The following is a 22,455-nucleotide window of genomic DNA, read 5'->3' on the forward strand; positions in this document are numbered from 1 at the left end:
TTTATTTTCCTGCATCACAAATCCAGTGCCTTATTTGGGTGTCTTCCTGAGCACAGATGGACTGGACTAGATTAGACCAGGGGGTTCTGCAGGAACGGATGGAGGTGTATTTGCCGAGTGGGGAAAGATGCCTGAACAAGACTTGCACTATACCTATGTCTGGCTAGTATTGTTGCTCTGTCTTGCATTTAGGAGCACCAGTTTTGCACTGTGTCACCGGAGCAATGTAACTAAAGGCCCTTTCACTGAGAAGTCACTTGCAGCCAAGGATGTTTGCACTCCTTGTTTGAGTGACAGATCAGAAAGGACGCCATAGCTTACTTGAAAAACCTTTTATGTTGACTATTTGACTCTGTAATAGTCCCTCAGAAGCTCATAAAATGTTCTGTGCACTGCATGTTGATCTTTGATTTGTCCCAGGCACCACTTTCCCCATCCATGCTGGGTTTCTTTTCCTCAGGTCAACATTCCTCTTTGTCTGCATGGTTAATTCTCAGTATTATTGGTGTCCCACCATTGCTAACTCTCATTTTCCACTATTTTTCTCAAGTGATGAGGTTTCCAGGGCCAGCTGGAGTCCAGCTTGCGCTGCATGTTGAGAAACTCCAGCACACTTGTGATGTTCAGCCCTACTGCAGTCTCTCCCCCTCCACATGTATTTGCACAGGACAGGGGAGAGGGGAGAGGAGAAGGCACCAAAAAGTTCTGCAGCTCAGCTGGGCTCTGTTCTCTCCTTGTCCCTCCCCTCCTGTGAGTAGTGGGGACAGAAGGTTACATCTGCTCCTTCCTCTCCCACGTGAAAGGGGCTCTGCTGAGAGCTGATGGGGAGCTGAACACAGTGTGGGGTGGGGGGTGGGCAGGAACTGGGTAGGCATAGAAATGATGGGAGGATTGAGAGACAGTATGGCTGTGTTTAGACTGCATCCCTTTTCCGTAAAAGGGATACAAATTAGACATATCGCAATTGCAAATGAAGCGGGGATTTAAATCTCCCCCGCTTCATTAGTATAAAAATGGATGCTTCTTTTTTCCGGCTCAGAGCTTTGCCGGAAAAAAGCGCCAGTCTAGACGCGGATCTTTTGGAAAATAAAGCCTTTTCTGAAGGATCCCTTATTTTAAGGAGAAGCTTTGGTTAGACACTTGGTTACAAAATAGACCACAGGATTGAGGGTCTCCTCTTAAAAACTACACCCAGAACAAACCGAATGGAGCTCAACTTTTGTATCTCTGAATGATATAGCGCTGAGCTTCTCTTACAGGAACAGACATGACTCTTCCAGGGGAGACGAGAAGCTCGAAGTCCAATTCTCAGACCCCTAAGCTTCCCCTGAACAGTGGCAGCTATTAGCTACTACTCACAAGTCTGTAGGAAATGTTCACAGTCCAGTTTGTTGTCGCGAGAATCACAGGTCCGATGATGAATACCCAAGGGGGGAAGGACAGAACCAGGTGGACAGTTTTATCAAATAAAAAATATTTATTTATGACAGTGGTGAATTTATAGTATTTATTCTAAGATTTTTTAATAGACTGTGTTAATAATGAATTTACAGTATTTATTATATTCTATGATTTCTAGTTAAACGTGTCGGAGATATAAGGATGGGAATGGCAAGGGGAATAGTCTCTAATCTTAAAATATCCAGCCACAGTAATTAAATAACAGTGATAACTACAAACTCTATGTACTACCCAAAAACAACTACAACACTAAGCTTATACAACAAGAAAAAATCAAATCATACATACCAACTTACACAGCAGACGGAACATTTCACAGATATTGGTTTGGTTGCGAAGGCCTTGGTTACGCCCGAGAGTCGGGGGAGGAGGCTGGTCAGTTGATCAAGCCGGCAGCGCTTTGAAGTATACAAGAAGGCACACGCATGGTGGTACGTGTGTTGCGAAGACCTCCTAGAGCGAACTGTGTGCTGGGTATTTATCCCCAAATCTGCACATCGCTCTTCTGTGCTTGCATATTACCATATATGGCCCAATGGTCACCAAGTGTCCCAGGGGTAGGGCCGAAACTGTGCAGGTTTCATGCGACCAGGTAAGTCCCGCAGTTGTCACGCCAAGGTGATGGGTGGGAGAGTCTGAGGCTATTTTCCCCTTTTCACACCTTCCCCTTTTCTAAAGGCAATGGTATACAAGAAGGGTGCGGCCGGTTTCTCTCAAGGAGTCAAGAGCGGCCTGGCCAAACTTTTTTACTAGGGGGCAGTTTCTTTTCTCTAACATTTGTGATTCTTGCATAGTTAGATGCCTCTGCCGTGAAGTGGCATGTTTGGACTAGGGATGTAAGCAAGTAGTCGACTGGAGAATTGACTACTTGCTTCTCCCCCTCTGCTGCCTCTGAGACAGAGCAAGGGGAGGGATTGGGAAGATGCTAGGGGAAGCCAGTTTAAAAGCTGGTTCTCCCCCCAGTATCGTCCCCCCGGTACTGCTGTTCCCCCGCATTCAGGCTGAGCCGCAAACAGGAGCTGCTGGACTCAGCATGAGCTGGGACCTAGCAGTCCCAGCTCCAGTTGGTCCTGGATGATGTGCCTATGCATCTTAAATGTAGCAAGAGTCCGGCAGCTCTTACTACATTTCAAATGCAGAGCCACAGTGTGGGTGGCTCGAGCTGGCTCCTAGGGCTACCCCCACTGCAGCTCTGCAGAGTGATCCTTATCGACTAATCGTGTAGTTGACACAATTTGTATTGATTAGCCTGATAACTGCAATTTAACATCCTTAGTTTGGACTGTTCAGAAATTGGAGGATGAGCTTCCCTGGGCAATGTTTGAACTGAGCTGCTTGTCCTGTTCCGGCAACCACTCCTCTCTAGCACACAGGGACTTCCCTTGGCAGCAGAAGTTACTCTGCTTCTGAATTGGGTAAATCAGGACTCCATCAAACTGCTCCACCCGCAGCAGTTTCCGGGAAGGCTGAAGTTTGACTCTAAATATATTGCAATCGAGTATCTGGCTTCTACTGCTAAGCGATATGAATGTCTCATCCTCTCATATCATGGGTATTTTGTTAATTGTTTAATGGGGAAGGAAGGGGTTTCACTTGCACTTCAGGTTGAACGACAAATCTGAATGTTACAAAACTGGACACCGAGTACTTCGATGTTGCAATCATGTATTTTGATCATGGGATCCTTATCTGGCTCCCTCAGGGGGCACGGAATCCGTTACCCTTGCTCTACAAGTGTAGCACCTTCATCCTCAAATAGTCGCAGTCATATCACTGCCGGAGTAAGGCCTCCAACGTAGTCTGGCCCAGGGGGAATTGCACCGGTGCAAAGGCACAGATATAAATTGGAGGCTGGTACGCCTTTGCAGAGCCAGTGCAGAGTGGAGAAAAGGAGGCATGACACTGAATGAAGATGATCTAGATCAGAGGTGGGCAATAACTTTTTGGCAGTGGCCACTTCACTTGAGCGTAAGGGGGTGGGGCCTTGAGCGGAAGGGGCGGAGCCAGAGTGCTTTCCCACCCACGGACCATGATTGGTCTGGGGGAGCACCTTTGCCCCTCCCCCAGTGGTTCCCTCTAGACACCCAGGTGGGCCGTGAGGTGACCCAGTCACACCCCCTGTCAATAGCACCCCAAGTTTTCCTGATTTATTTGGGGTGGGTGGGGAGGGCGTGAGGGTTTCTCAGAAATCAAGGAGGCATGATGCTGAAAAGTTTGGGAACCACTGACCCCTAGCCCAATTTCCTGTCTTCCAACAGCATCTGGTGCCAGATGCTTCAGAGAAAATGAACAGAAGAGGGCGATTATCAAGATCCATTCCTTGTTATCCAGTCCCTCTGGCAGGCAGAGGTTTAGTGACTGAACCCCTGCTTTCTTTTCCTGCAGCCTTGTTGCATTGCTTGCAGTCGCTTCACATGAATCCTGGGGGAAAGCACAGTGATTTTAAATGTTTTTTGTAACAGCATGTGAAGTAATTCCCAATAACAACAACATAAGAACAGCCGTACTGGGTCAGACTAAAGGCCAGTGTAACCCAGTATCCTGTCTTTTGACATTGGCTAATGCCAAGTGTTTCAGAGGGAATGAACGAATAGGTAATCAAGTGATCCATATGCTGAATCTGTAGTTATAGCCCAAGCTATCAATGAATGCCCACTATTTTTCTTGTAACTCTCTTCCTTGGCCATGGGAGTGACTCTCTTTGGAGTGTGATATCCATTAAGCTTTGGAGCCATTAAGCTTTGGGCATCTTTTGCATAATACTCTCAATACATCCTGACCTCATCTGGCCGGCATGCTAAGTCCAGAGTCATTGTAATGATAAATATGTAACATCCCTTTCTGATTCCATGAGACTTTGCAGATTATCAGGTTGCTCTGGCTGACTCAGCCTCTTCCTCTGCAGTTTATATTCTGTTTTTTGTCACATTATGCAGAAGTGAACCTGGTTTCCTATCCAAACTTTAGACCATGAAACCTGGATGTGACACAAGCTTCCTTGGGAATAAGAATGAGTCATGTTTCTTTGGAGTCAGCATTCTTAAAAATCAGTGTCATTCCTTATTTCTGTACAGTGGATATTAATAGGGAGACTTTTTACTAAAGATGGGCCAAGTCTGTAGCATTTTGCTCTATATGGGCTTTGGTTGATCCATCAGACACCAGGTCCTACGTTTAGATCAGTGGTCCCCAACCATTTGGGGTTGCCGGACGCCAGGGGGCATGGCCGTTCGCCCGCTGGGCGCCCGGGGGGGCGGGTCCCCCCCATAGCCGCATTCCGTGGCCGGCGCTCTCTCCCCCAAGCGCCGCGCGCCCGGGACCGGTGCGCTCTCTCCCCCAAGCGCCGCGCGCCCGGGGCCGGCGCTGGCGCTTTCTCCCCCCTCCATGCGCCGCAGGGGGTGAATCCGCGGCGCCCCCGGGGCTGGCGCTCAGTGCGCCACGTGCCCGGGGCCAGGCCAGCCCTGAGCACTTGGCGGGCGCCGAGAAATGCCCCTGCGGGCACCGTGTTGGGGACCACAGGTTTAGATCCTGACTCATGCCTCCAGAAGACTTGGAGCATACACAGGTGTGAGGTTTGGTGTCCGGCACTTGTGTTTCTAACAGCAGAGAAGCAGAAAAGAATTAAACACATAGGCCAAAGCTTTGAAAACACAAGTCCCAGTTTTTTAAAGGAGCCCAGGGGACAGAAATTCAGTGGGCATCTAAATCAAAGGCATCTAAGACTATATTTAGGCAGCTAAGTGGCTTGATTATCTGAAGTGCTGCTGAGCAGTCTGCAGCTCTTACCGATTTTGCTGGGATCTTTGAAAGGGCATTTGAAATCAACAATTCACATTAAAGTTAATGGGAACTGGTTGTTTGGTGTAAGAACTGAAAAATCTGACACCATGCATCTTAGTGTTCTAATAATCTACAGGACACCACCACCCTTGAACAACAAGAGAAAGGGAAGAGAAATTATGTACCCAGGAGATCAGAACTCAAAGGCTACTTACCCAAAGCTATTTAAAGGCATTTCCGGTTTCCTTTCTCTCTTAGGGGTAGGAGCACTGGCTCATCCAGAGCCTAATTCTAACAGGCTTAATTTCACCAGACTATTTGAAGGCTACTTAATGCAAACTAAGTTGCTAGAATCTAGTAGTGGCTAAAAAGCATCTGAAATGCACCAAAATACCATTCATAGAATTTCCTTCCCTCTCTTAAGGGAAAAATAGACAAAAGAACACTCGCAGTGCTCCCATATAGTTACTGCAGCCAAAAGCCAATTTCAGATGCTGACTTTAGGAATTTAAAAGCTAGCATAGTGAGATGTGTAATGGAAACGGTAATGTACTGTGTTCTCAGGCCCTTCTGTCTGTGGCTGACACGAGGCCCTTGTGTTTCTCAAGTTCCACATTTTCTTCCTTTTGATTCGTGCCTCATTTGAAGCTCCTTTTTAAATGCAAATTTGCTTGCTTCTTTACTTTTAAAAATTAGTTTGTATTTGGTTCTCCTGAGAGCTGGGAACTAGCAATGGACTAGAGTGAGTTTGCTGTGTGGAGCTGCTATGCAAGTATGCCACCTACTTCCCAAAGGCTGCCAATGCATATAAACCCTTATCTGTAAGCAACATGCCCTTCTACTCCAGTCCGATACCTGCATAGCTCTGTCCATGTACCTCTAGAACTAATCTTGGAAGCACTCCCATGCTATAGACATGGGGGGGCTATAAATCCCTGAGTGGATTGGTGGAATTTCCAAGATACAAGGCCTTAGCTGCTGCAGTATAAAAGAGGCTAGTGTTGCATATGAATAGGAGGAGGAGAAGAACTTGGTGCACATTGTTCCCTGAATGCTTCTGCAGTCACACAGGAGAAGTTCAAATGCCACCCAGCTAATTAGCAGAGCACCCACAGCTAGGTTCTGTTTCTATTGGTGGTGCACGTTCACATAATATTATTCCACACATGCATGGAAAAGAGGAGAGGGGACATTGCTTGTGCCATCTAATTTTATACCTGCAGCAGCAGTATGGCAAATTCTAGCAGGATGCAACGTCTGTGCAGACAAAACATCACCTAGATCAATCTTTAGCTAGATCCGCTGGTAGCACTGCTTCTTAACTGATGGCATTGGGCTGGCGAGTGCACAGGAAGCATTTTGAATCCAAATCCAAAGGACTTTCTTGTTCCTGAATATCCCATAATGACCTTTAGTATTTGCATGCCTCCCTCTGCAGCTCTTACTGCCAGATTCTGTCCATTCCCTGTGGTTCTGCTGTCCAGAGAGAACTGGCTTTTCCTTTTTGTTTGATAGAGGCATCCCTCCCTCACCTTGGGTGACCTGCGGGGAACACTGCGTGACTAGCGGCCTGACACACAATGCTGAGTAGCGCACAGCCTGCCCCTGCTAAATAACTTCCAGTCTCACACCCTCATAAAAGGGAATTAACTAAACTCCTGGCCCCTGGATGGGGAAGCAGTGTATGAAAACTTACTTACAAAAGTGATAAGCATGTTGGTGTGTAGGAGAAGCTGTGCTGTTTACCACTGGACTTTAGACAGGAGCTGCTGCAAAGAACCCCACGCTTTTCCTTATATTCTGTTTACTTACGACCCCTTCAGTGTTGCCTCTGAAATTGCACAGACACCAGTGACCACACCCTCAGTTTGACTCAGGGGGGGTTGCTGGCTATTCACAGCTTTGGAAAATCTGATCACATAGGATAAGTATGTACCTAACTTTAGGCTCCTATTTCTGGGATTTTTGACCAGTAATAATTATGTAGCCCACTTGAAAGGGGATCTGATTTTTAATTCAAGCCGGTTTCACATCCTTGATACCTGTGATGTCCTTACCTTACCAGCTCCCTAGTCATTCTCAAGTCTTCCAGGTTGAACGGGATGTACAAGTGTCCAGTGGTCCGGTGCCTGCTTGTCACTGCATCTGGGGAATAGCCCTGTCTGATCTGACACCACTTCTCTCTCACCTGTGCTGCAGCCTTGTTCACGTTCCAGGAGTCGTGGTGCTGCCTCTACGTGACTACACCCTCCAGCCAGGGTGCTATGTGGTTTCTCCCTTCCAAAGTCTCTCAGGACTGGATCACTAGCTGTAGTTCTCAGCAGTCCTCCGTCCAGTTCAAGTTTGTCACTTCCCCCGTGGCAGGCAGGAAACCTGGGCCATTCACCCACCAACCACTCCAAGTTCCTGCCAAAGTCAGCTCCATCCCAAAATCCTGCTATTTCCCAGGGCTGCTTTCTATTCTACCTCTATCAGGCTTCTTCCATCCATCACCCCGAGGGCCAGGAGTCTTGGACATTTACTCCTTCCCTGGGTTTACTCAGTTTCCCCCTCTAAACCCAGAGACCCACTAGCTTCCTTGCTGCACTCCTTCTGCCCTTTCTTCCTGGCCTTACACCAGTCCTGCCTACTTCTGCCCATTTGGGCTCCATTTTCTGTAAGTGTTTACCTATCGAGCTTAAGGATCCTTCAGGTGTGGACAATCAGGTTGCTTAATAGCCCCTCCTTTCTCCAGCCTTTTCTCTGGGCATCTGGTAAAGTAATAAGTAGGAAGAAAAAGCTTATTACACACATAAGAGTGTGAAAACATTTCAATGCCTTCTCATGGCATCTTTTAAAATCTAGGATGAACTACTGGCTTTAGTGGACACACTGTTGCTGCACTTTGGCAATGGGAACAGCATAGGGCCAGCCTATTGCAAGTCAGACACAATGAAACCCTCCCAGAAACTCATGACTCCTTGGGAAAGTTGATATGAGAAATTCTTTCACTGATGAAAATGTAGTGCCTTCGCTTCTATGGATACAAACCAATCAGGGCTATATAGCTGTACTTTACCTTAGCAGGGGCATTAAACTGCCCCTCAAGGTCTCTTCTAAACCTATGATTTATCATATGGATATAACAAGGATGCTTGATGCCTAAATTGTATGTTGTAGTGTTTAACTGCTTGTTTGATCTGCAGGGAACTGCACTACCAGATTTTCTAACAACTCTCTGCTCTTGATGTACAATTGTATTTGCCGGTCAATCCCTTGGGGATTTTTTCTCCAACTCCTTTACTTGGTCCCTCCAGTATATTTTTGGGGAACCTTGCACTTTAATCTCCTTAATCCAGGGTATATTTACACATGTGATTTGTATATTTACTGCAAATTAAAATGTTCTCACTATGTATTTATAACAAATGGAGATTTACTTCTGGAAATCAAGAATGCACTGGAGTGTAAAACTAGTTTACACTAAATGTTGTGCCGATTTGTTGGAATGGCTTAGTTTTCAAGAATGATAGCTATGTTAAAATTTATTAAAGCAGATTCATGAGTCCCATTACTGCATAATGGGGTATAATGTAGCATCTAATAATATCTTGGAGGGGAGGGGGGGGGGTATTGCGCTTCTCACCATATCTTGAGTTTCTCACAGCTTCTAAACTTTCTACACAAAATAAGTAGAAGCAAGGGGGCAGATCCTTGATTGATTGTCATAGCTCTACTGAAGTTAATGGTGTTGTAACACTTTATTCCCTAAGGATTTGCTCCATTTTTAAATGAAGCAGCTTTTGGAATGCTGGAGACATGCCATTTACAAGCTGGGGGTATATTTCTCTAGCCCTTCCATGATTTTATCTCTACATCTTTATTTGTGATGTTAGTTTACTTCCTGGGATTACTGGCAGTTGTGGTGCATCTGCTAGAAGCATTGTTTTAAAGTGAAAAGGTAGCTTGCAGGAATCTGACCATCAGAAAATAATCTGTTTAATTTAGAAATTAAATCTTAATCAGTCTGGTGCAATGCCTTTCTCATAAAATGTTGACCTGGCAGCAGCAAGTGCATGGTCCCTATAGGTCATGGAATCTAACCATAATCTGATATTAATCCTGCAGGGAATTAAACTCAATATTACCCTTAGCAAAGTTATCCTCCTGCTCTCCCATTAACCGCCATGATTTATTCTTGCTTTGTGCCCTGGTTATTCTGGACTTGACCAAAAGCCTGTTGAATCCTTAGAAAATCCTCCTTCCATGTGTTTTGTTTGAAATCCTTATGTCCATTTGAAGAGCAAGATCTGAAATTTCTGTTGACTTCCCTGAGTATTAAGGGCACAGGGCTCAGATCCTGTGTCCTTAATACCTGGATATTAGAAACTAGGGCCCTTTTTATCCCAATGATCTTATTATTGTATTGTGTAAATACGAGAGAAGGTAGGGATCAGCGTCCACCGGCAGGCTGGAGAGCCAGCCGGCTGCATCTCCCTGCTGCAGCAAGTGCATCCAGCTGTGATGAAAGGAGAGTCTGTAGTGAGGGCTGGGGCTTCCCCGCAGAGTCATGCGGAACGTGAGGGACGTGCCTGCACCCGGCAGGCCACACCTCTCCCTGGTTTTGCCTTTTGTGTGTCAGCCCAGGAATCCGAGGGGGTGTGTTCACCCAAATCTGTTCGTGCCCCGTTTTCGATGATCGATATTAAATAATAAACTCTATTTTACTATAAAAACAAGCTCCTGGTCTCCGAGTGGTCGCATCAAGCTTCCCGGAAAGGGCAGGCAGCAAAAAAGAAAGAGGCGGGGCTTTTAAATGTTCTGGTTTTAAAAACGAAATCTTTGCATTTGGATTTCGCCCCTTCATGGGGAGGAATCCGTTCCCTGCATTCCTATTTAGGGTCCACACCCTGTACAGGGAAATGATCCATTGGTACCAGGTGTGCATAATCCATGTGCGATTTAGAGGATTTTCCAAGATCGTTCAGTGGCCTGTCCTTTAAACGGTGTAGTTGCAAAGCAGCATTAATTCCCCCTATATGAATAGGAGAGCTCTGCCTTTAGAGGTGGGAAGAATTGTATCTACGACTGAGCAATACACGTGTGTTCTATACCTGGTGTATAAAACGCCCGCCCGGTATTGGTGCGATGTCATGGCTCCTTCCCCACTGTGGCATGATAAATGCAGAAATGGGGGCCAGCAAGTGTACCCCAAAGCCTTATCTACCAGGCTTTGGTATAAAACTTCCCCCAAAATCTTAAAAACCTAGATCTTGGGAATAAAACTTCCGCTGCCACCACCCAAATGTTGATAAAGAAATCAGGGGAGATCATTTGGGAAATCTCGCCCCTAAAATAAAAATCAGGGCACACAATTAACCACTGCCAGGTTAATAAAAAGAAAAGAAAGAACTTTTATTATTACAACAATATTCCTGTTGCAGGCATAATGACTAGATAGGAAGGTAACAAAATATACTCATGGAGAAACTCCATGGGCCTAGAACTTAGTTACAAAGAAAAGCCAAAACATCTTTAAACAGTGCCAGATCTCAGATCCCATACCCAACCCTTAAAACAATAAAGCCTAACGAAACTACCTAAACCTTACCCTACTTACAGAAAATGAAGAATGGTGCCTTGGAGAGAGAGAGACATGCTTGTCCCTCTCTGTAGCTGCAGAGGACACCCGAGAGACAAAAGGGAGAAAGGGAAAAAAAACCCAAATTCCTTTGTCCCAGTTTTGAAAGTCCCACCTACATTCCTACTGGTCACTCCCACCTGTCTAGGTGTAGTTAACCCCTTAATCCCCAGGCTGCTGGCTAACCATCATAATAATGACAGAGGGGATTGCATAGAGCTGCGTGGGACGCTAGCCAGACCTGCATGCACCCTGCCTGCCAGGGCGCGAGCTTTACAAGGACTCCGAGTCGCGTGGCGGGCATTGATTTTTACCGGGTTGTCTCCCGAATGGAAAGAAGAGTCTTTTGTCCGGGGGTTGCTTGTGGATTCCGGCGGGTGGCTGCAGCCGGGCGAGCCGCCACACGGGGGCAGCCCAGCCAGCGTCTCCAATGCCCGCTGCTCCCTGCAGGGTTGGAGAGTGAAAGCATTTCCCCCGCCTCCGCTTGTGAGGGGCGGGCTGTGCATGACGCAGGGTTTGCCGGCCGGTCTTTTCGTAGAAATAGCTGCGGCGAGGTGGGAGCCGGGGCAGTCACACGCGAGAGGCAGGAGGTGGAAGAAGGCTCCTGGGAACCCTTTTAGCTGGCACCTTCCCCCAGCGGCTCCTGCACAGGGAGGCCCCGGGGAAATTCCGCAGTAGAGGAGCATTCCAAGCGGGCTGACCGGCCAGAGCCGGGCTCTCCCTCCCGTGGAACACGTGCAGCCTGCGGCCACTGGGGCCCCCCTCGCTGCTGGCCCCAAGGCTGTTCCCAGCCCTGCCCCGCCCCTGACTTGGCAATAGCTGCGTTTTAAGAAGCCTTAAGAGACTAAAGCATCAAGTGCTGCAGCGTGCATATACCCACTAAGGCGGACCCGGAGCGCAACCCGACCTTGGTTGTAAAAATGCCCATGGAGCTGACGCAAAGCCGGATCCAGAAGATTTGGCTCCCCAATGATAACTTCCCTGCGCTGCCCCGCAGATGTGAGTATAGCGTAGCCCGGAGGGAAGGGGGGGGGGCGTAGATGCGAGTGTAGTAGTGCGGACCTGGGTGCAGATGTGCGGGAAGGGGCGGGAATAAGCCGCAGGGTTTCCCGCACCACAGAGCCTGTCGCTGGGTGCTAGACACCCCAGCCGGGTGGGCTATGGTGTATATTTCACACGCGGTGGCTGCGTGTCCTGGCGCGGGGTGCCGCGAGTTGGGGGGTTTGTGTCCCTCTCGCCTTCCGAAGAGATGTGATGGGGATGCTGGGGGGGTGGGGGAGGGCGAACCCCTTGTTGGAAGGGGCCGTCCTGCGTGCCACGGATTTATCCCTTTGGGCGACCCTCCTCCAGTGTCTCGGATTTGAAACCTGACCAGGAGCGTTGCAACGTGACATGGCCACTTCGGACTGCATTGGGCACTAGAGGAGACGCCAGGCCCAGGGAAACTGGGGCGCCCCATCTTTGTCAGGAGGCTTTTCCCGGGAGGCCAACCCACCGAGCGCACGGGTGGGGGGGAGGAACATACTCCCACGTCTGCGCTCAAGCTACCTTGAGCTGGGCATGGGGAGGGCCCCTTGTATGTGGTGAGCCGGCGCCCCTGAGTTCAGTGCTTCCGGGCTGGCTAGGGCCGGGGGCAGGATGTCTGCGAAGGCCATGTGTGTGACCTGAAATGCTCTCTAGCCCCGGTCTAGCCGCAGCGCCTCCCCCGGCTGCGCGCATGGCTGGAGGCAGTGCTGCTCGCTGCTGCCGGCTCGTGTGACTGACTACTCCAGTCCATGCGGCTGCGGAAAGAGGATGGAGGTGATGATGGATTTGCCGCATCCAACTGTGCATGCTCCGCGGCCGGGCCCCGGAAGGGAGGCCCGATCCACTGTGCAGCCTCCTCCTTCCCGTCCTCCATCCCGGGGCTGCGTTAGACACGGGACCGGGGCACTGTGGTGGCGCTGGCTGAGGTGTCTCTCCCCTGGTGCAGAATTGAAGAGTCCCCCATTGGTTTTAAGCACAACGTTTGTAGCATTCCTCGCTCTCTTTGCCTCTCCTTCCCCCCCCCTCGCTTTTTTGGCTTTTTATCAGGGATCCATGTGGATCCAATAATTCACTTTTAGCTCTGCCAGCAAGAGGCAACTTGCGGTGGCTGGGTGCTGCTGGAGTGGTGGGTCACGTGTCCATTTGCCTTCATCTAGCTTTGGATAGGCTCCTTTAGTCCAGAGACACTGGAAGGACAAGCCTCCCCCATCCCGGGATACTAATGCTGATTTCTCTAACACACTTTCAGAGCCCCTCACGTCTTGATGTAAATACGACCGACCGAATTTTTTAAAAGTGCATGTAGGATGACAGAGGAGTGATAGATCAGGCTCACACTGTTAACCCATTCACTCAGGTTTTATTTCGGCTGTGGCTGGCAAAAGCCTGATTCTGCTTGGAGTTTTCCTATCCACTTCAGTGAGAGTAGGCTGAGTGCTTGAAATCTCTCGCTCGCCCTTTGCCTTCCATGTTCAACATGAGCTGCATAAGTGACTTGACTTTAACAGACGGGTTGTGATCCCTTAGGAGAGAGATGAAAGGGGTCAGCGGAGTGAATAATGAAGTTAACACTGAAACAGCTTCATACATTGGCACGAACGGGAAAGCCTCATAGCCTAAAAATTGAACCACAAAACGCGGGAGTCATATAGGTGTTACTGTTCAGGAGTTGGTCAACTTACTTGTAAGCAAAGCTGTAAAGACGCAAGTCAGGGAACTGTAACAATTCCTAAATAAGCATGTTAGAGATCTTTGTAAAATACTGCTCTTTTGAGGTGAGGGTTGCATATATTCTGCACTCTAGGAATATACAGCAGTAATTTGGGAAGTTAGAGACACCAGTCTTGTCTTTTAACTAAGCTTTATCATTTTAAAGTAGCTTGCGCATTTGTGTCCCTGGACCAGAAATACTGCACCTTTTAAAAGCTGGAGTCAAAAACCAGACATTGACTATGCTGGCTTTCTTGACTCTGAAATATGTAATTGTGTGTGTTGAATGCCAATACGATTTTACAACAAATAAGGAAAACAAATGTGGTCTCTGCCTGATTCTTTGGTCTCATTTACTTTGGTTGGCAAATCCATTAGGAAATTTTATCGGAGGGAGAAACTATACCAGTGTTGCCAAAGCATAAGAAAAAGTCAGACCTGTTGTATTTCTCCCAGATTTGGTACAATCTCCCAGAACAGGGTTACGTGAGGAGTTTGATGCTGCCTCCTGCGTTCCTTTGTCAGGCAGATGTGTAGATTAAATGGAGTAGGAAATAGCTTTATGGAGCAGGCTGGGATATCTGTGTGGGAAAGGAGGGGGGTGAGGGCGTCTTTTTTAAGTACCATCAAAAAGCTTGATTTTGTGCCTGTGAAAAACAATGAGTCGAATTTTTCTGACTTCTTGTTGGGAGAGATTGAATGGATGTGAAATGATGCCTGCCTCCTGCCTTTTGGTGGTGATCCATTCAATTTCTGTCAAGCTGCACGTCTCTCACGTAGGGTCTGTGCAGCCAGGTTTCTGCAGACGGCTTAATGGGCAGAGCCTCTCCTTTCCAAGGGGAGGGGTGTGTGTGCATGGAATAGCTGAGCATGCATGGCTGGTACTTCTCCTTCATCCTTGCTGAACATGCATGTGTACCAACATTTATATGTGCATTTTCTGTGTATACAATGATATGCATAATGCAATTATATACCGTGTGTGTGTGTGTGTGTGTGTGTATACACACACTGTATTTGTGCATACATGCACAAACATCTGCATGCATGCCCACAATGCTGAAAAAGCCATAGGGATGCTTTAAGTGTTTTTAAATCTCTTTATAAAATACATGTGTGCAATATGCATAGGTATTTTTATCAAGTATATGCATCATAGAAATGATTACACAGCTATATTGCATACATTTCTTGTAGTCCCCCTCGAAATGTTGTTTGTGATGATCATGCAGCTTGTATTCTGTTTGTTCAGCATAAATTAACAATCTTTAGATAGTAAAAATAAACATTGCCCTGGTGAATTAAATGCACAAAAGCCAATGTACGCATTTGCTAAAGATCTTGGCTGAATCCTCTTTACAGTCCCAACTTGTCCTGATTACATTAAAATGTAATATTTTTAGCGGTGGCCAGAAAGGATTAACTAAATCATTGTTTCATTTTACTTGCTCCCTTGTTTTGCACCTTTTGAGGGTTTTCATCTAGTCTGTGATCTCTACGTCCTGTTAACATCAATTGAAAGACTGTAGATCAGGTGTTTTAACAAGCAAGTGCCCATACAGTTTTCAGCTGCTACTTTTCTTTCGGAGGTATAATAATTTATTACAGTGGTTCTCCCCAGCCCAGAGTTGATAGGCTTTCTTAAAATGCATTGGATGAAAAATTCCAATTTAAGATACTCCCCTCCTGCAGAACTCTTGAAATCATTGGGAGCAGTCTGTGTGCTCAGCACCTCTGAGGATCAGCCCCTAAGATTTCTAATTCTGCCTGTGTGTATATGTGCATGCGCATCTTTCCAGGGTCAGATTTAATTAATTGGAGCGTAAGAATAATGAAATATTCAGTGAAGCGAACCGTCCAATTCCCTTCCCTCTTCAAGTATCTATTTATTTTTAATGTCGAGCACAATTGGCAAAATGCCTCTTGGCTCAGTGTTGTGGATCCTTTGTCTGCTATGGGGGAAGGGAGCAAATTAGGTTTCACCTCCCACCCTCCCTAGCCAAGTGGTGAGAATTCAGCTCTGTGGATGGGAGTGCTGAGACGGAGAAGCACTGTAATGTGCAGTGCAGCCCAGTGGTCTGGGATTGCAGATTTCTTGTAATAGGAATAGTGTAGCCCAGTTCTGATTTGGTGAGCTCAACTGGGAAAATTGGGGAAACTCTCCTTCAAGCCAAACAGCAGAGTCTGGAAAAAGAGCTGTTAATTCAGGAGAGCAAGGCTCAGTAGACTCTCCAATTTATTATTCCTTTCAGACTTGCATTACTGGAGTGTTTCAAAACCATCTTCGCTTCCCCGCCCCCCTCCCTTAATTCAAGAAAAATTGTGTATGCGTTTAAAATTGACCCACTATGTTTTGTACAATAAGAGGGAAGAAAATTGCTCCCTGAACAGCTCAAAAGTTTTCTCTCTTGGCATTTCACTGTTTAGATTTAGTCTTTTGCAGAGTAAGAGCTTCACAGCCCAATACTAATGAAGTCCCTGTGAGCCAGATCGGACTGTAAGTGAGACAGGACCATTTGGGGAAGTGGTGAAAGCTTCCATCACGTGGCATCCTTAACAGACTGCTCTGAACCCTAAGTGGGGACAATTCTGCATTTTCACGAGATGCTCCATACATTGGAAATAATTCTGTTACATCTCTAATTCCGTCAGTCTTTGATTTTTTCAGTATTGACCCTTCTTGGCTAAGGTCCATTACTCTGTTAGTCAGCTCTATTGAATATTGGCAAGGGGAATGGACTTGAGGATCTAACTGGTCTTTTTCTCTGTTGGTCTAATTTTGTACCTGTCTGTGCTTTTCCTGATAACTTTAAGGGATTTTTTGAATGAAGCAAGGTGGTGGAAATTTGTCCTGTTCTAGCTGCATAGCATTTTGTCAGCCTTGAAAGAAATCTGCATCCCTTAAATTTTTCTGAGACTCCCAAATCTAGTTTGAGAGAAATTCCATCCCCCTTCCCTTTTAGTAATCTGCCTCTTGCATGCACCATCCAAACATATTGGCAGAGCTCAGCAAATCGCATGATCCAGATTGGCTGCATCAGAGTAGAAGAGATTGGAGTCCTGTTTATTTGGTGCAGATATAATACTCATCTTCAGTCTGTTTAGTTATTAAGTTTACTTTTCTTTCTGTAACAACACTAGACATTCACTCCTTGCATGCCATTCTGATGAGGCTGACAGACTAAACAGGACTAACAGTGTTGTAAGGAATGAAGGAAAAATGTCCTTGAAGGGCTTGTGTATAAAAATGAGGACTGCAGATAACTTCCTGCTGAGTTCTTATTTAAGACTCTTTTTATGCTTTGCATGAAGGCTAGGAGGTTTTGCATACAGTGTATCATGGAGCACTAAATAACTCTGCTATAATCCAGATTCTGTTAGGCCATTAACGAGATGGGTCATCCTTTCTTGCATTTTTTTCTATCCTTGATGTAGTGCCAGTCCTATGCCTTGAGGTTTAGGAGCCTTTCCTATGGGTTTCTCTTCCCTTGTGGAGTGTTGGGACTCTTCCTAAAAACCTTGTTGAGGCTGGAAATGACTAAATACAAGAATTTGGCAGAGTTGTTAATATCTCTGAACTGAATTTCATTCCATTGATGCAAAAGTACCTGCTTCAAAATAGCATTTTTACATGTGGTAAGCGGTGGAGGCAGTAAAGGACCATTTCTGAATTGCCACAACTCTGATACGCATTAGTTACATTCTATTTCTGTCCTTTTTTAAGCACAAGAGTTGGTCAGTTGTATGCCTGTGTTCATTTAAAAGCTGTTACTCATTCAAAGACAGCTCTTTGGGAGGGGCTGTGGGTTTATTCTCCTTCAGGGGTTTATATACCCCTCCCCTCCCACGCCCAGTCATGTCCACAAGCTTAAGTGCACTGGCCACATCTTAGTTGTTCATGGATTTTATTTTCCTGCATCACAAATCCAGTGCCTTATTTGGGTGTCTTCCTGAGCACAGATGGACTGAACTAGATTAGACCAGGGGGTTCTGCAGGAACGGATGGAGGTGTATTTGCCGAGTGGGGAAAGATGCCTGAACAAGACTTGCACTATATCTATGTCTGGCTAGCATTGTTGCTCTGTCTTGCATTCATGAGCACCAGTTTTGCACTGTCACCGGAGCAATGTGACTAAAGGCCCTGTCACTGAGAAGTCACTTGCAGCCAAGGATGTTTGCACTCCTGTGTCCCTGGGATGTTCAGGACGCTGTGCTCAAGGGCTTCAGGAACACTTGAATCTTGTGGGAGTGGAATAAGAGGAAGTGGAAGTCACAAAGTGGGGACAGGGAGTGATTTAACTTGACCATATCTGCTGCAAGTTGATGCTGTAGTGATCCAACTGCAAAATGCCCTTGTGTGAGTACGGCGCTGTCTTGCCAGTGGCTGCAGCAAAGAGCATTACTGAGGTGCAATTTTTCCTCAGGCATCTGTGATCTGGAAACTCCTTGTTCCTAAGGCAGACTTAACATCGGAGCTGGTGCCAGTCAGGCCAGCTTCGGTCAGTGCCTCTTGAATCCCAGTGAGCTACTTGTTTATACTAAAGATCTAGATTGACAGACAATCATATGCCAGAACAGCCCATTAAAAGTTCTAAAAAGCTCTGAAATGGAGTGACTCTTCTGGGAACGAGATTCCCATGACAGGTGTCTTGGGTTTCAGTATGCTGCTGTCCTTCTAGCAAACCAAACATGTAAATCATGCCATTGTAGCATGCATTCCTCTAGTGCTTTATTGAAGTAGTCTGCTTGTGTGCCTATGCAGTGGGAGAGATGGTATTGTCTGTTTTTTACAAATGGGGAAACTGAGGCATGGAAGGGTGAAGTAAACTTGCCCATGGTTCTGCGGGAAGCCTGTGTTAGAGCCAATGTTCCCTCATAATTTTTTTCTATCCATGTGCGGAATAAACATTTATGTACACCAAGGCATGTACAGATGTGCACCACCAGTAGAAACCCATGCGGCTGGCTGTGGGCACTCTGCTGATCACTTGGGCAGTGTTTGAATCTCTCTTAGATGGCCATCCAAGTGCTTAGTTTACAGGGAATACTGGTGAGAGCTGGGAGTAGAACCATGTCTCCCAATCCTGAGCTTCTGCTATAAGATTTCTCTGCCTCCTCTCCTGGTACGTCAGTGCTCATGAGACTAGGGGTGCATTCATAGTCGTCTCATGATTCCCACCTCCTGTGCACTGTAGGCCGCACAAGTGATGTTTCAGGTGTTGCTTGGTTTCATCAGGCTGTTGCATCCGTCATTTGTTACCCCGCAACTCCAGGGCTGTCGTCTGCTTTACATCTGTGCTCCGTTTGACACGTGTTCACTCGGCAGATCCCATTGCCAGACAGAGTCAGCTGATTCGCAGACTTGAGGTTTCAATGCTTGGTGCCAGTTGTTTGGGTTGGGGGAGGGGAGATAAGATAAAATGGGGGAAGGTATAAGATTTTCTCCAGCTCTCAATGGACTAGCTGGACACTAGAGCAGTAGCATGCGCCATGATATCCGTTTCGTCAAACTTTGCAGGCGTGGTATTGAAGGATTGTAATGGCAGCTTGTGTGTTCTTTCCTCATTGCAGCCTGCGGACCGCAGCTTACCAATTCCCCCACTGTGATTGTTATGGTGGGCCTTCCAGCGCGGGGGAAGACCTACATCTCCAAGAAGCTGACTCGCTACCTCAACTGGATTGGTGTCCCAACAAAAGGTGAGGCCCTAGCCGGCCGTTCCTGCTAGAAGACACGTGCCCTGGTTCACTGGGGATGTGCCTGCGGAGTTAAACTCCAGTGGATTGAGCCTGACAGGATCTCCCTGTATCCATCTGGGGGAAGGATCCTAGAGAGGACCCTGACTGCGTGGTGGCTTCAGCCCAGCCACATCCTGTCTCCCAACCCTTCTGTTGACGCGTGACTCTACTCCGATGTTTGCTTTTCGCCAAGGAGCTGAGCCCATGTGGTTTGTTTATTGAAAGGGCTTCTTGCTGCAGCGTTCGGTGTATGAGGGATTTCCCAAAGGCTTTTTGCTCCACCTCTTCCAAGGGAGTATCTGGCTCTTGGATCTATTCCGAGAGTGGTGCTTGGCTGGATGCTCCTTGCAGTAGAGCAATTGGCTGCTGAGCCCTCCTACCATGTTTGACACCCTTACAGCTGGGATCCCTGGAGAATGCCGGCTGGAGATGCTATTTTTGTAGTCAGAGTGCTGAGAGAGGGGGAGAAGAGTTAACCCTTTTCCTGCCAATCTCTGGATGGGTTCTGTCCATACTTTTGTGCTCCTGGAGCCAGCTGAGCTGTATATGGGACATGCTTGCTGGCCCCTTTCCAATGCTGTACTCACTTCCTGCCTTCACCTTGCAGTTTTCAATGTGGGAGAGTATCGCCGGGAGGCGGTGAAGCATTACAGCTCCTATGACTTCTTCCGCCCCGACAACGAGGAGGCCATGAGAGTCCGGAAGTAAGTTTGCTGTTGCCTTATTCTGTTAATCCTCCTGTGTTCTGACCCAAAACCTGCTATAATTTGGGGGCAACCCTCCCCCCCGAATTGAATGGGATTACTGTGGAGTCAGAGCAGTGTAATGGGAAGTGTAGTCTGACCTGGACTCTAGATTTCTCCTGCTACCCTGCCTCCGCCCAGCTTCTCTCATTTGGTTTCCCATTCAGGGTTTAGGACCCGATCCTGAAAGGGATTTCAGCACTGATTCTGGGTGTTGGGGCCTGACTTTTTGAGAGGTGCTCAGGACCCATAAACCCATCTGGGTTGTGATGCCCATCTGCAAAATGGGCAAACTGAGGCTCACAGATGTGAAGCCGCTTTCTATGGCCTGGTGGTAAATGCCTGAATGGGGCTTTGGGCCGCACAGCTCTGGGCTGCCGAGCGGTCGATGTCCGTCCTTGCACGTACCAGGAATTGTGGGTTGTAGGACAAGTTGGGAGGAGTTGAAATTTTTAAGGCCTCTTCATTAGGACTGATATGCTGGCTCTTATAAGCATCTCTGGTTACTTAGGAAACACGTCTCTTTCTTCCTCTGCTGCAGACAATGTGCCTTAGCTGCCTTGAGAGACGTCAAATTGTACCTGTCGGAGGAAGGTGGCCAGATCGCAGTAAGTTCAGAGAGGGGCCGGCTAGATTGAAACGAGGCCTGTTTCAATCTTCTGAATGCTCCCCGGTCAGAGTGTGCTGAGAGAGACCCTCAGTGACCTGCATCCTGCGGCCCATGCTCTGCATGCTGGAACAGCACTCTGGGGAAGAGGCATCGTTACAGGAGGCCTTCCGCTCTTGTTCTCCATAATGGTCCCATCACCGCAGTATCCAAAACCTCACTGCCCCCTTACAAGTATTATACCTGCTGCTTGCAGGGGTGGAGTGGGCAGAGGAATTAAGTCACTTGCCCAGGTCTGCAAAGGAAGCTTTTTGGAGATTCAGGAGTTGAACCCACAACTTCAGTGCCTTAAGACCATCCTTCCTTTGCCAATTACCTGCTCCATTAAGTTTTTTTGTTCCCTTCTGTTTTGCAAGTCTTTACTGCCATGCTTCGTTCTCCGATACAAAGGATTATAACTGAATGCTGCCTTAAGTGATGCATTTGTTACTTTCTTTTGTTGATTTGCTACCCCAGCAAATATATTGTCAGAACAAAACTCTCTCTCCTTCTCCCCTGGGAACTATTTAAATCCCCCTCCCCCAAGGTGACTGCCCTGGCATTTTTGTTATACAGGTTTTTGATGCTACCAATACAACAAGGGAGAGAAGAGGAATGATCGTAAACTTTGCCAAAGAAAATGGATTCAAGGTCCGTATACATCAGACTTCTGGTTCTCTAAGGGTGCTATGTGGCATAGTAGCTGGGTATCTCTCAGGCCTCACAACACCCCCTTTGAGGTGAGGAAATGCTGTTTTCAGATGGGGAGAATCAAAGACCGAGACTAACACCCAGGTCCTCAATGGTATTTTTAGTTGCCTCACTTGGGAGTTAGGTACCTACCTACATTTGAATATCTGGGCCCAAATGACTTGCCGAAGGTCGCAGGCTTCCTGTGTGGTGAAGCAGGGAATTGACCCTGGGTTTCCAGTAAGGATGTAAAATGTCACGTAAACTTCATGTGTAACTGGTTAACTAATGGCGGGGGGGGGGGGGGGGGGAGAGATACTCCAGCTCAGCTGGGCTGGAGCGACCCTCCTGCTGTGGCCGGGCTGCTCCGTGCCAGTGGCCCGCCTCTCCCAGGCCCACCAAAGACGGGGGCTGCTCTGGATGCTCAGAGCAGCCCCTGTCTGTGGCAGGAAGGGAGCTGCTCTAGCTCCCACTGGTGAGCCCAAGCTAGTGGAAACGAAGTGTCAGAATGTTTTCACACCACTCTTCTCTCCTCCCCTCTGCCCCCCCCCCCCCCCCCCCCCCCCCCAAGATCTCCAAGCCAAGGGGAATAAAACAGATGAACTGTTGAGAGGGGGAGTTTTCATGTGGTGGGTTAGGAAATAGTTTTGAAACCCTTTTCTCATAATTGCATGGAGTGGTGAGTGCAGACACTGCGGCTGGATGTAATAAACTTCCTGTTTCACTGCCTATCTTCAACTGGCGTTTGCTTTGCCTTCCAGGTGTTCTTCATTGAATCTGTTTGCAATGACCCATCCGTGGTTGCCACTAATGTTATGGTGAGAATGGAAAGCTACTCTCTTTCTAAATCCTGTAGTTGCACAGATTGTATCTGACTTTACTTGATCTGCTTATTGTACTGTAGCTGTACTGGGGTAGCTGAGGATTTTTAGGATTTACCTGCCTCAGCGCAGGGAGTGAATAAAGACTGACATTTGAATACAGCCATCACTTGCAGTCTTCTCTGATCTCTCCCATGCCAATTCTTTCAATATATAGCTGTC

General features: G+C 47.3%; 1 protein-coding gene across 9 annotated transcripts in view; it reads left to right on the plus strand.

Annotated features, from left to right (window-relative positions):
• Window positions 1–22,455, plus strand: part of PFKFB3 (6-phosphofructo-2-kinase/fructose-2,6-biphosphatase 3) — a 94,633-nt gene that overhangs the window by 55,357 nt on the left and 16,821 nt on the right. For 3 of the 9 annotated variants that reach the window (XM_075925976.1, XM_075925977.1, XM_075925984.1), the window contains exons 2-7: window positions 1,781–1,892; window positions 19,169–19,294; window positions 19,941–20,037; window positions 20,618–20,684; window positions 21,299–21,373; window positions 22,174–22,230. In XM_075925976.1, coding sequence (XP_075782091.1) covers window positions 1,781–1,892; window positions 19,169–19,294; window positions 19,941–20,037; window positions 20,618–20,684; window positions 21,299–21,373; window positions 22,174–22,230 — 534 coding nt within the window. Of the gene's footprint in view, window positions 1–1,780; window positions 1,893–10,906; window positions 11,861–17,178; window positions 17,234–19,168; window positions 19,295–19,940; window positions 20,038–20,617; window positions 20,685–21,298; window positions 21,374–22,173; window positions 22,231–22,455 lie in introns of those variants that run through there. The other 6 variants (XM_075925983.1, XM_075925981.1, XM_075925982.1 and 3 more) reach the window with 4 other exon arrangements.

Source organism: Pelodiscus sinensis, chromosome 1, assembly GCF_049634645.1.
Source record: "Pelodiscus sinensis isolate JC-2024 chromosome 1, ASM4963464v1, whole genome shotgun sequence".
Classification (NCBI taxonomy): Eukaryota; Metazoa; Chordata; order Testudines; family Trionychidae; genus Pelodiscus; species Pelodiscus sinensis.